This window comes from Sitodiplosis mosellana, unplaced genomic scaffold (assembly GCF_009176505.1).
Source record: "Sitodiplosis mosellana isolate CC-2019 unplaced genomic scaffold, AAFC_SMos_1.0 Smas_scaffold_38, whole genome shotgun sequence".
Classification (NCBI taxonomy): Eukaryota; Metazoa; Arthropoda; class Insecta; order Diptera; family Cecidomyiidae; genus Sitodiplosis; species Sitodiplosis mosellana.
The window spans coordinates 2,469,820-2,483,376 of record NW_022595280.1 but is presented as its reverse complement, the minus strand read 5'-3'; the positions used below and the strand labels follow the sequence as shown (position 1 = coordinate 2,483,376).

The window sequence follows — 13,557 nt, the reverse complement described above, 5'->3', positions numbered from 1 at the left end:
TTCGATTGTCCTGTAGAAGAATTATTCCAATACATTTTTTGTCAATCTTTGACCATATCAATTTGTGTGGTCAATAATATTAGTATTGTTGCTTTGTTCAAACATCAACTTTTCTGTTACGCTTTTTTTTAACATTTTGTTCGTTCGTTCGTTCGGATAACATGCTACGGTCGAACATGTTCGGATTTTATTGATTCAAAATATTGGAAAATTTCTGTTTAAACAAAACTATTATACAAATCATTCATCTAAATAATTTAAAGGAAGTTCATAAGACCATTTCGTGCCAAAACCAAATTAGAAACCATTTCTGGCAGGAGATTAGAACGCCGCGCTGTTCACTAATTTCCGTTCTGATGGTGCTGATGATGCTGTTATCCCGGCCTTGGATACAAATAATCGATATAAATTTGGAAAAGTATACCGAATTTTGTGCCACCATGAACACAAATCAAATTCATAGGGATCTTTGAATTCGATTTTCACATTTAAGTATCGTTGAAGTTCATCAGTGAATTCAGATGAAGGTGGTGTGTCGATATTGGGTGCACCCACAAATGCCTCAAAAATATCCATACGTTCGCTTTTTTCACGTTCTTTGTTTCAGGTGTTTTCCGATGTTTCATTAAATGGTTCACTGGTTCACGGCACTGGCTTATCGTAATCAACTCCGTCTCTTTTAGCATAACGTCGTTCACACGTTGCGATTTCGCTTTCATTATCGTTGTGCTCAGACACTAATTGAAAGTAAATTAATTAAATCGGTCCAATTCACGAAAATAAAATGAACAATATTTGCTTGAAATGCTAAAAAATGAAGAATTCAGAAATAATTTTGTAAACCAAAGAAAAGTAAATTCACTTTTTCCACTCAATATTACTTCTTTATCGAAAGCAAAACTAAAATCACTACGTTTTCGTGTCGCGTAGCTGTCACCGTTGTTGACTCTCCAACAAACATTTTATGATGTGCCTTAGAACGGTCCAGAAAAAATCACAAGTCAAACGCATTGGGATTAAATTAATTCAATGTTATTTTGCCGGGAATATACCAACAACTATGTGCGGAGCACTCTGTACTGGTGTGTTGTTTACATACGAGTTACAAACAAATCATTATTGTAATATGAATAGTTTGATAAAATCCGAACATGTTCGACCGTAGCATATTATCCGAACGAACGAACGAACGAACAAAAAAGTTATTCTTCAATTTTACGAACGAACGAACGAACGAACAAAATAATTTTTTTCAAACCTTCCGAACGAACGAATGAACAAAACAGTTTCTTTTTATGTTGACGAACGAACGAACGGACGTTCGAAGCCAACATTATAAGGGCGTTCTATTTCTTTTCGGAATCGATATGAACGTCATTTTCACACACAATAACTAACAGTTATCGTTCGATTGTGATGGCACCCAAAGTGAACGCGAGCAGGACGAATCGCAGCTCCAACAAATATGAGTCAATGGATTGTACTGCATGGAGCGAAGCACAACTCAAATATGCCATCAAACATTTCGCTATTCATTCTCTATTTATTTTCCGTTCACAATCTTCGTATCTTCTCTATCGTCGTCATCGTCGTCAATTTCTTTTTTTCGCTACTGGTTCTGCTCCTCTCGCACTGTGTATGTGTCGTTGGCATTGTTTGTGGTTTATTTTTGGTATGTTTTCGTCCAAAAAATTGCATCAATGCTGTTGGTCCTCAAAAGCAGAGAGACGACAACAACAACGTATCATCGTACGTGTACTATGTGTATTCCATATTGAAGTATCATAAATCGAATGGGATGACCCAAAGCTTTCGCTCAAACACACACTACGACCAAACGAAGAAAAAAATTCATAAAATGAGAAAAATAAATACACTACGAATCGAATGGAATCGAATGAAGACATTGGGTTATGTCTGCGTAAACAAATGCGAGTGAAAAACATATGCGATATGGCTAGAAGTCTAGCAGCGATACATCGATGGATGTCAAATCAAATCCGAATGGCCAAAGGCAAAACGTAAAATGTGTCACACAACACAAATCCTGTTTACAGTTATTCGTAAAGAAAGTCGAAGCGAATAAATGAGTGCTTGCTTGTGACGCTGCTTCCATCTACTGCCAGTATTTTGGCGAAGTTAAGCTAGAAGAACAAAACAACAGCGCATACCAAACGAAAAAAAATAAGTCATGTTACGTATATTATTTTTTTTTTTCTATCATTCGGTGTCCGAACAAGCTTGTTCACTAGTGGATGTGATCCACTGTTGGTGTGTGTGAGTATGTTGGACTGATGGAGAAGAAGCAAAAGGAATCGAAAACAACGGCTTGAAATGACGAAATGGAAATGGTTGGACCGAGAACAAGCAGCGATAGCAGAAAAAAACTGGTTTAATAGCCAAAAAACCACTTTCGAGCGTCGAAACAACAGCAGAAGTAGAAGCAGTAGCAGCCCAGTTAGAAAACGTACGTGATAACTTTATTTACTATCCATTTTCGATTTGGTTTCACTTCGTTTTGGCTTTCAGTCGGAACATTTGTTGTTGCAATCAGACTCAAAGCATCGCAAGCTCCGTGTATTTTCCATATGTTTGTTATTTCCCATTTAACCCGATTCGAATGTGATGCTGTTACTGTTGCTTCTATTTTTTTCCTCCTGCATTCAGCTGTTGTAATTTCATTATTCGTTGAATTTATGTCCTAGTTCACGCTTCCAGTCACACCCTTTCATAATTTAAGTTACACTCTTTCGAACATTTTTGACTGAAATTCGACGACCAAAACGACACGGAGGGTAGGGAAAAAAAATCACCAGTCGAACTAGAGGTGAATGTAAACGTAAACATGTACTGCACACATCCATTTTTCACTTTTAAATTCGACCTGAAATTAGAATTTTTCCAGCGCCCCTCGCAATCCGATGACCGTCTTGGGAAGTGACACATTTTTACTCAACCACAACCAATGCATATGAAGTCTTTGAATCGTGTCACCATTATAACCCAACGTATGACAGTTCATAGTTTGATTTGCTTTCAGTTTCCCACCGTTCTTCGCCCGGTCGACATTTGCCGATGCAACATATTGCAATAATGTGTCGCCTATTCTTTGCACCAGCCAACCGAAGCCAACGAGATAGCTTTTGGAGAGCCGGGACGAAATTGAAAAAGCGGGACGAAGCGAAGCGAGAGCAATGGAGCGACATATAGAAGCAGAAGAGAAAAAGAGATAACAAAAGCAAAAGATAAAACGAGCATTCAAGGGATGAAAAATCGATGGTGCTATTCACTTTTTTGTGATATAAAAGATGATTTCCAGTCCAGTGACGTGAATAACAATATGAAAATTGCATTCAAATGTCATAAATTTTAAAGTTTCTAACTTATTGATACTTTCAGTTTTGCATCGGTCGCAAATGCAAAAACACTGCCATTTTGTCGTGAAGACGCAAGAGAGAAAGAGAAGAAGAGAAAAATGGGCGAAAATTCTTGGCAACATTTTGTGAGCTGCGATTTGTTCGTACACATAATATCGATGGTATTGTTTATTAATTCGCTACTGAAATTACCTTACGAACGATACCATGAACAACCATGAACAATCTGATTCCATCAAGATTCATGTCAAAATTGGAAAGTTTCTCGAGTTGCCGTTGGCTGTAGTTTGCATTGCAAAACTTTAAAATAAATCAAAGTGAAAAGTTTTATTCAACGAAATATGTTGTTTGGAGTTCAGCAGCTAAACGGAACGCACGATACCTGTCTCACCTAAAATGGATGCCGGTTTTAACACACAAAAGCTCTGTGTGTTTTTTAGTTAGTTGGGAAAGCTGTTACGCTTTGGTTTTTGGTCTATCAGACGTACTACATACACGTCTCATTTCCTAATGGCAGTAACATCAAACCTTGTTGAAATATTATACAGATATACACATACACACAAAAAATACTTTGGGTAAAAAAGTGCTTGAAAATTAATTGTATGATTTAGCTCATTGCTCATTAAATCATTGCAATGTATGCGTGTGTATTTGTTTTTAAATGAATAATTTTATGTGGGCGAACGTATGTAGCCGCGCAAAAAGTGCTCGCATAATTGTTGAAAATTAAACCGAAAATGGTGGGAGAGAATAAGGAGTTTAAATATAATTTGCAAAACAATGAATATAAAGAAGAATATGCAAGTGGCATCCAAGTGGAGTACGTATACAATTTATGGGCTGACTGGTTCTTTTTTGTTCGTCTTCGTTGTTGAAATAGTTGATTTTTCACTCCTTTTTTTGGTACGATATTGCGGGCATATTTCATTATTTATGTTTTTTCGAGAAAATCTTCGAAAAGTGTGCTAATCCACCCACATTCAATCACTAAGTCTTTTTATTGCATTTCCACCATCTTTCACTATTTAGATAATATTCATGAGCATGCAACCTTCTGGTTTTGGGCAACCGCAAAAATATGCTTGAATTTGAAAAATGAAGAAAATGATTCAACTCATCCAAACACATTCAATCGGAATGAAGTCTATTATTCGATTTAACAAAATGGCAATCCTTGCCCCAGTTAAATGTTTTTGTTGTGCATTTTTTGTGTGTTTAAGATTTTTTTTCTGTTGAAATGAACGAAATAAATTGCGCTGGTCTTCGCAAGTGCCATCATATTATTTTGAAGCCATTTTACTCTATCTCTGAAATGATAATTTCAATCGTAAATAATACGAGAGAAAGAGAGAGAGAGAGAGAGAGAGAAACAGACTGATGCTGATTGCATTCACCGATTATTATTCATATGAAATGTGGTGCTGTTTCCAAGAACCTTGCAAATAGTTGAACGTGTCTGTTTACGTTTTTTTCCCTCTCTCCGCGATGAGTGAAAGCTTTTGTAATAAAAATGCTAATACTTTTCCTAGTATGCAAGAGAAAATTGTTCACTTGATCGATTGCAATTTACCTGGAATGCACATCTCATGACCTTCTTTTTCGTCGCTGTTGTCGTCGTCGTCATCGTCGTTGTTGGTGAAGTGGAAGAAAATGCAAACCACTTGAAAATACTACCTCCGTCTGATACATAAGCCCAAGTGAATACATAGAATCGGGAAAATTGCTGTCATTTGAAATCCTTCTTTTCAGTTTATTGTCGATGAAATGAGCAAGTTTCAAATAGCGACGCATCAATCACAATCTATCGCTTTAATAGTGGGTGCGATGCTTTCATCACTTCGAACACATCCCATTTCATGTTGAATCAATGTCCTCAATTTTAATTTTATAGAAAGTTAGTTTCGTTTGATGGTGACATTCAATCGAAATTTTGAAGCCATATAAAAGTTTTTCCGTTTCAGATGACTTTTATAATAGTACTATTTCACTTTGTCTCTTCGTTTGAGAATTTAAAAATCAGTTAGTTAGAAAAGACGCCAATCAAGGTGATGTTCATGGAATTTTTCATTACATGATTTGAAGTGCATTTTGAATAAAACTCAAATTGGGTTGAATTCAAAATGATGGATATACCAAAATAGTAAACGATTTCAGTATAGATTGAACTCATTTGAAGCAAACATGTAAAAAGCTGCCGGAAGAATTTCACGAACAAAAGCTTAAAATCTATCAAATGAATGTGCACAAGGAATCTTATAGTTAACTTACTTGTAGCTAATGGTCCACAGCGAGCTTCGTTTTTGAACGTGCAGTACTTGGCAGCATCATCAAAATGCAATCCAGATGGGCATGTGTTCAAGTATGGGTATCCATCAACACACTTTACATTTTCGCGCATCAAATCAAAATCGGAAAAAGTGAAAGAATTCGAGGGAAAAAAGCATTACCAATTTGAATGAAAAACAACAAAATCAAATGCAATTGAATCACAATGGGTGAATAAAAATGTAAATCAGCTAATCAAAAGTCACTACAACTTGAGCATTTCTGGTCGGATGTTGATTCGATGAACAAAAAAAAAAACAACCAAATCTATTTTATCACCTTTGACTGAGGTATTTTTTATGGAAGTTGTTATGGTTCACGCAGAAAAAGGAGAGAAAGAGAGAAAAACCGGAGGAAATGAAATTTTCACTGTGGAATGTGAAAACTTGCCCGAAAAAAGAACCATTTGTGTGAAGTGCATTGTAGTGTCGATTATAATATGCAAACAAATAAAAACTGACAATATTAAGTTTGGATTTCTTTTTTATTGTTTGTCGCCACCACCACGGCTGTGTGCCTTGGACAATGGAAAATTGCTTGGCATGAACTTCATAAATGGAAAAACTCAATTTTTTTTTTCTCTCTGCATCTACAGCTCAAATCTCAAAAGAAAATTATTAAAGCAATTTTAAAATGGAAATGCTGCGTTTGGGTTGGTCTCTCCGTGTTTTTTTTCTGCTGTCGTTTTTATTTATAACCTTCTGGGTGACATTTTTAATGCGGTGATGTGAACACGTGGCTTTTATATATGTGTGTGGGGGAGATTTTCTGATGATGAAACATTTTTGAGCTCCGAAAATATTGTTTCATGAATAATGCATGCACTGGCTTTGTAAATTGAAATCGTGATTGTGTGTTTTTTTCGTCGTCATCGTCGTCATCGTCGTCGTCGTCGTCGTCGTTTTCTTTTCGAAAAAAAATAGAAATCACGAAATAATAACAAAAAATTATGCATCCGAGCAGCTGGAGATTTATTTGAGAATGCCCTCTTCCTCTTCAATACTGCACTGCGAAACACAGCGGCCATACAACAATGGTCGAAGAGACAATCATTTTAATTTACCAACCAAATCACAGCAAGACCAAAAAAAGAAGAACAATGCAAATAGGAACCATAAACCAAAATGAGTTTTGGGTTCGTCTGTGAGTTTCACCTTTCATTCTTGAAATTTGAGGCCCAACGAAAGAGAGAAAAAAACCAACGAGAATGGGCACAAACCAAAATGGGCACAAACAAGCATTTAGTGTGTCTTTGACACAAACACACGTTGTAGGAAAGAAAGAAAAATCAACTCACCTGATAAAATCGTCGACACGTAGCTGGATCGGCAAAATTTCCATTGCCATATCCAGACGGACACTTGAATTCTACTCTTTCTGTTGTCGCCGCTACTTTTTGACCTACAGAAAAAACGAATCGAGTGACAAAAAGAATGGAATTAAAATCAAATGATTGAAAGAATAAATAATACAAACATTGATGTGGGTTCTGATGGGTGCCGATCAGATGGGGGGAAAAAACGGTTTGAAAGTGGTATTTCAAAGTTTTTCTTACGATTCCATTATTGATTTGCTACACTCATTGCCGTTATCAAAATATTATGAGTGGGTGATCAAAATCACACACTCAATTGTGAAGGGCTTGTACGTGCCCGACCATTTTAATAGCATTGATTTTTATTGTTCGATACGAACTCACATACTCACACACACTCACATAGAGTTTATTTTCAATTTTTGTGCGGCGATTTTAATGCGATACAATAACATGTAATTCGGGAAATCCTTCAATTTTCCACGGATTGTTTTCGTCATTTTTTACAAGTGTATGTAATATAAGTGCTGGTTGTTTATGTTGAACCACGCATTTTTATCATGGAATTACGATTTTAAACAGACGAATTAAGCGTAAAAAGCTGTTTTAATGCTGAATTCAAAGGGATATTCGATGGTGCTTCAGCGACTTTGAATGCAAAATAAATCGAACGATTTTTTTTTCAGCGAATTTTTTTTTGATTGATTCCAAAGTACAGTGAAATAAATAATTGAACTTTTCGATGAGCTTTATTCATTCCAACATTTAATCTGACTCAATCAGGCGATCGTTTGTTCTTAAATTAACCTACACCATTCCCTTTTTATGCCAATGAGAATTGCCGAAATCTTCTTTGTTTGAAAGAACAAGGCATTCAAACGAATTTTTAATTGAGTGAATTTACTTTTCAATTATTTGGCAAAGTTCGTTAATTACGAAAATCATTGCCATTCACTCAACCTATGAGCGGTAAATGTGAAGCGAAAAAAGTGCATAAAACCTGTCGGCAATAAGGCATACACAGTGTATATATATTATACACCGAGGCCTGTGTCATTTTACTGCTTTCCAATAAAAAAAAATCCAAAGTACGCATTGCGTTGTCTATAAAACTTTACGTACAAGAAGCTGTCGGGGTCGTTTACACACAAGCACACAGTGAAGTAAAAGCACAAGTAGCAAGTTGCGCTAAGTGAGCATTTTAACGGTGAAGGAATTTATAGCACGTATCGTTTGCTCTGTAGAGCGTGTAATCGTAAAACTTTTGAATGAATTGCAAACAGATAATCAACTGAGCTCTCTCTAACACATACTCATACTCCTTTTGAGTTTTGAGCATTCATGTTATTGCTGGGTGCAATTTTCCCTGTTTCGGTTATTTCGATGCGATTTGTGATTTTGTTTACGCCATTGAAAGTGATGCCAAGTGGTAAGTTGGTAGACGAAAGAGCGTCGAACGCGACACGGAGAATGAAAGAGATCCAAAACACAAACGAATGAACGAAAAAAAACAGAAATTCTGAAAAGTGGCAATCAAGATAAAACGAAGGCGTACAAAACTATGCAAAGTAATGCGAGACTTTCGCGCCGATACTGTTTAAATATATTGCCATCATCGTCTTCTTAAAAAACACATAAAAGGCAGTGCGTTAAGGGGACGAAAATCAGCATATGCAATGCGTGCGTGCGTGCGCTCTTCCGCTTGAATGTGTGAGAATGACACGTTTGCTATATCAAGTTTTGTAATTCAAGTGCTTGTCATTTGTCATTCGTTCAGGCGAGATGTTGAAACACCTTTTCGAAGCTCACAATGGTGAGCATAACAATTGTCACCACGTCAACAATCTCCATACACAATAATCATTCTAAACACACATACTTTTGGTTTGATTGTTGTGCCAAGAAATATCGAAAACGATATGCCTTTTGTGTTGAGTGGAATCGTGTGTATGTGTGTGTGTCGAACGTTAGTTTTGATGGTGAAACTGTCACTGAAAAACGATGCTATCACAGCACGCGAATTTATCAAACAAAAAAAAAGAACGTACACATGACGAACACAGAATAAAAGAACGGGAACAAAATACGTGGAATCGTTGTCGTTGCGCACATTGTCGTCGTCAGGTGAGATAAAATGCGTGTGACGCACACCGCAACAAAAATAAGCGGTTGAAAAACATTAAAAATGCAATAAAAACGAAACGAATCACCGTAAATATTCCAAATGCGTGTGTTTTTTTGTTTGCATACAATGCAAATTGCCAACGAGCAAATCTTCAATGAAGTGCAAAAATCCGATGATCAATCGAACCAAACCAAAACCAATTCTCTAGTTTAAGTCGTAAGCCATGAGAATTACAATGATGCTGATTTCGAAAGCACAACAATAAGCAAAAGTCGCTATTGAAGAAATCTTGAATAATGCCAAAAACCCATCCCCAATCGGGCGAGAAGTGTGAGGGAGAGAAAAAGTGAAGAAAAAAGTACAACGAAATGTGATTCGAAAATAAAAACCAAGCATTGGATTGCTGCCTGACACATCCATACAAACGACAATGGCGGTGGCTCGGCACAATAAGCAATTTACACCGAATTTACATTGTTGTTACAACGCGTTAAAGGTTTCCGTTTACCTCGCACTTGTCTTCATCATGATAGGTTTTTTCTCGTGCTGGGTGTGTATTTCTGTTCTTTTTCGTTTAGTGTGTTCGGGTATTGTTTTCAAACACAATTTCAATGGTTGTCAATTCTCTTTCTTCGAACTCCCTGCTGTCGCCGGCCTCGCCTTATCGGCTGCCGTTTGTCGAGCTAAAATTTCAATGTACCGAAAGAAACATCAAAAGTTCCCATCGTTTTCTTTTCTATTTCGCCGTTCAGCCGTTTGTGATTCATTCAATTTTTCGTTCGCTTCTTTTTTTCCACTGCACATCAGACGGAAGCATATATGAAATGTGGGAGAGCCAACCGGAATCGAAAGGAAGAGACGAAGGCAAACGAACGAGGCAGCAGAAGGCACAAGGGAAAAAAATTAAAGAACTGACAAAGACCCAAGTGTTCATTTACAATGTTTTACCTTATATTCCATTATTGTTGCCCTTATTCTTTGTGTGTATGTGTATGTGTCTTTGCCTTTCTTCGATTCTTTATCGTTATTGTTTTCTTTTCTTTTCTTTTCTTCAAATATTTGTTTTTGTTCTGGTTTTTACTTGCTTTTTGTGTTTGAACATTCCTTGTTTCTCATTCTTTCGCGTCGGTATGGGAATTTTTCTCGCACCAAACACCGACAATGCCGTGGAAAAAAGACGAACCGAGTGGAATAGTGTGGAAAAAAGCGTTCCGTTTCAATTTAGTTGGAACAAATCTTTCGAGCTTTGTGTAGAGGGAAAAGCCAATCGAGAGGGAGGGAGATGGAAAGGGAGAAAAAGAGAGTTCAGGGCTACGTGAATATAAGCGATACTATTTGATATGTTATTTTCTCATCCCACAAAACAATCGAAGCAACGATTTCGACTATCGTATAAGAAAATATTGTCAAATGTGTGGAAAACGTCGCTTGTAACGTTCTGTGTTAACTTTTTCATCGGCTTGTTTTCTTCAGTTTAGTTGCAATTCGAATGGGATTTTCTATTTTTTTCTGGTTTGTTCCATTGGTTTTTTTTTGTGAAACATTTCATATCGAGACTGCTTATGCTCGAACTTCCGTAATTTGGTTGGCCAAACTATCACACAATCGTCATACTGCAAACAATAAGAAGCAGAAGTCGCTTAGAACACTTTATTGCCGCACAATAAACGTATTTTATTCGTAACAAAAGCTCACTCTCTTGTTCTCTTGCTCTCATTCTCTCTCTCTCTCTCTCTCTCTCTCTCTCTCTCTGCATTCTTTCCGAAAACACATTGTTTTCGTTTATTTGCTGAATGAATTTAACCTTTTCATTTTGACGCTATTGCTTTTCAGATCAGCTGCACGTCGACACATTCTGTGTGCTCGATGCTCCCTGTTCTCGTTCGTACGATGGAGTGCTATTTTCGGCATCGATAAATATGTTTTGCGGCATTCTTTATGCGTTGAATTTGTGTTGGTTCGGACGGACGCTTCTATTTCAGAATCGACAGCACACACTACACCAAAATCGAACCGAACCGAACCGAATGGAATTCGATCGAATGAATGTTTTTCCTCGGCTAACACACAGAAACACAATCCGTTCCATCATGCTTCGATCAAAGTTTAGTGCTTGGGACTTTGTGAAGTGATTGATTGAGCTCAAATCTAGCAAAATAAATATCCATGGCAAAAAGTTCTGTGCGTCAATTGTTCATGATTTGTCTTTTCTTTTCCTGTGACTTGTTTCTTTTTGACGCATCCAGTGAGAAGGGTGAGAGTGAGAGACACATAGTGATTGGTGTGAAAACACTTTGAAAAGTGGATAAATGAACTTATATTTTGATGTATTGCGTTGATAGAAAATCTAACAATACACCAACAATTATGGACGATGATCCCCAAGTGAAATTTTAGCCAGAGCTTAAGAATCACTTTAGTCACTTGTCAAACGCCTAATTTTTTTTGTGTTGTTGTGGCTCTGGTTTAATTGCATTTAATGCCAACATTTCTGTGGCCAAAACATTGTTCCGTTTTGTTACTCCGTTCGTGTATATTTTCCAGTTAATTGTTGCTAAGCATTTCAATTTGCTTGCCGCATCGCATACACAGTGTCGGGATGAAGAGCAAAAGAGAGAGAAAATTACATTTTCATTTGAAACCTAGACAATTCGTTCGGAAAGTAGTATTAACGTTATACACTTTTTTTACTCTGTGTTTGGTTGCTGTAGTTGGGGAATTGTTTCGTCTAATTTAACAACATTCGCACAAACAACGCATTCCATTGGTCATGGAATTAAATTGTAACGAGTGTCGGTTGCCGGCAAGCGAACGAGAGAGCGAGTGAACACAGGACAGAGAGGAAAATGACACAAAATTAATTCACACGGGATAAGAAAATGGCACGCTATGCTTATTGATGAGGCCGCAGAGAACGTGCTGCAAATACACGCAAACAAGATATACGAGAAAGAAACGGGGAAAAAACGAAACAAAGCAAAAATTCGGATGAAAAACCCATTTGAATAATTCGTAATATTCGGTGTGTGTGTGAACGAAAAGGGTTCGAGCGAATGCAAAGCGGCCGAGAGTTGAATATGTGGAGATAAACACAGGCACACAATGAAAACAGCAAGTATGCGAGCAAAATTCAAACTTTTCGAACAAATGAAATGAGCGAGCGAACAATTTTTTTTCGAGCGCACTTTTCGCTCACTCGACCGGTGTGTGTGTATGTGTGTGTGGTATACAAATGATTCGAATAAGTTTATAACATACTGAACGCATCGCGAACCAACCACGGCCATACACAAACGAATACACACAAACACCAATTTCGCCAATTGAATTACATACAAAAGCATGAGCAAATATTTATTTTGAATCCCATAATAATTTAAAAGCACCAATTTATGCAATTATAAACAATGTTTTATACTGCCGGTAGCGCTTTTTTGCTGCACCACACACTTTTATATAAAATACCATTTGGCAACTTAGTAAACGCATCAACCAACCATGCTCTGGTGTCCCTTCGCCTCGCCACCAGCGTACAGCGTTGCGGACGTGGATGCATCAGTGCCTGAATTTGGACGAGGGTAATGCATGCAAAGAATTGAAATGAATCTGAATGAAATCCTCAAAAATGCATCTCAAAACAAATCAAACTGGGGCCAAACAGAGATGGGGAGACCAACAGCAGAGAAAAAAAATGAATCGCTCGCACAAGAGACAAGAGCAACAACAGCGGTATGATGCATCAGACAACCAACGAATCAACAATCTATCCAGGAAAAAAAGAGCTTAAAATGTAATCAAATGGCTTTTTTGTTACTCCAAATTCGTTTGTTGGTTGTAATATCGTTTCAGTTTTTGTATTATTATTATGTATGCCATTTGTCGCGTTTCAAGCATATTCAAGCATCCAGAGAAGTTCCGTGCCATACGAATCTTCTGCCTCTCTCTCTCCCTCGGTCTCATTTTATGTTCCATATCTGACAAAACATGAAAAAAAATCAAAAAAAAAAAAAAAATCAACCGATTCATGACTCTCGTGCAGAGCGGTCAACGAGCGCTCGTTCGTTCGTTCGTATGCGAACATGTTCGTTTGTTCGTTCGTTCGTTCGTAGAATTTACGAACATGTTCGTTCGTTCGTTCGTTCGTTCGTAGAATCTACGAACATGTTCGTTTGTTCGTTCGTTCGTTCGTAGAATCTACGAACATGTTCGTTTGTTCGTTCGTTCGTTCGTAGAATTTAATTACCCTTATGTACGTACTTAACATACTTGAGTTTAATTACGTGACTTGAGACGTACTTAAACTCCCTTACTTAAGTACTTACTTAGCATACTTGTTAACATACGTACTTAAGCCTCGTATTTAAGCTTAAGTATGTACTTAACATACTTAAGTATGTACTTAACATACTTAA

At 37.2% G+C, this 13,557-nt stretch overlaps 1 protein-coding gene across 1 annotated transcript in view; it reads right to left on the bottom strand.

The window, feature by feature from the left end:
* The window catches only part of LOC129569500 (chitin deacetylase 1), a 69,456-nt gene that overhangs the window by 45,996 nt on the left and 9,903 nt on the right, over window positions 1-13,557 (bottom strand). Inside the window, exons 2-3 of the mRNA XM_055448353.1 lie at window positions 7,003-7,106; window positions 5,649-5,760 (exon numbers count right to left, since the gene is read on the bottom strand). Coding sequence (XP_055304328.1) covers window positions 5,649-5,760; window positions 7,003-7,106 — 216 coding nt within the window. The remainder of the gene's footprint in view (window positions 1-5,648; window positions 5,761-7,002; window positions 7,107-13,557) is intronic.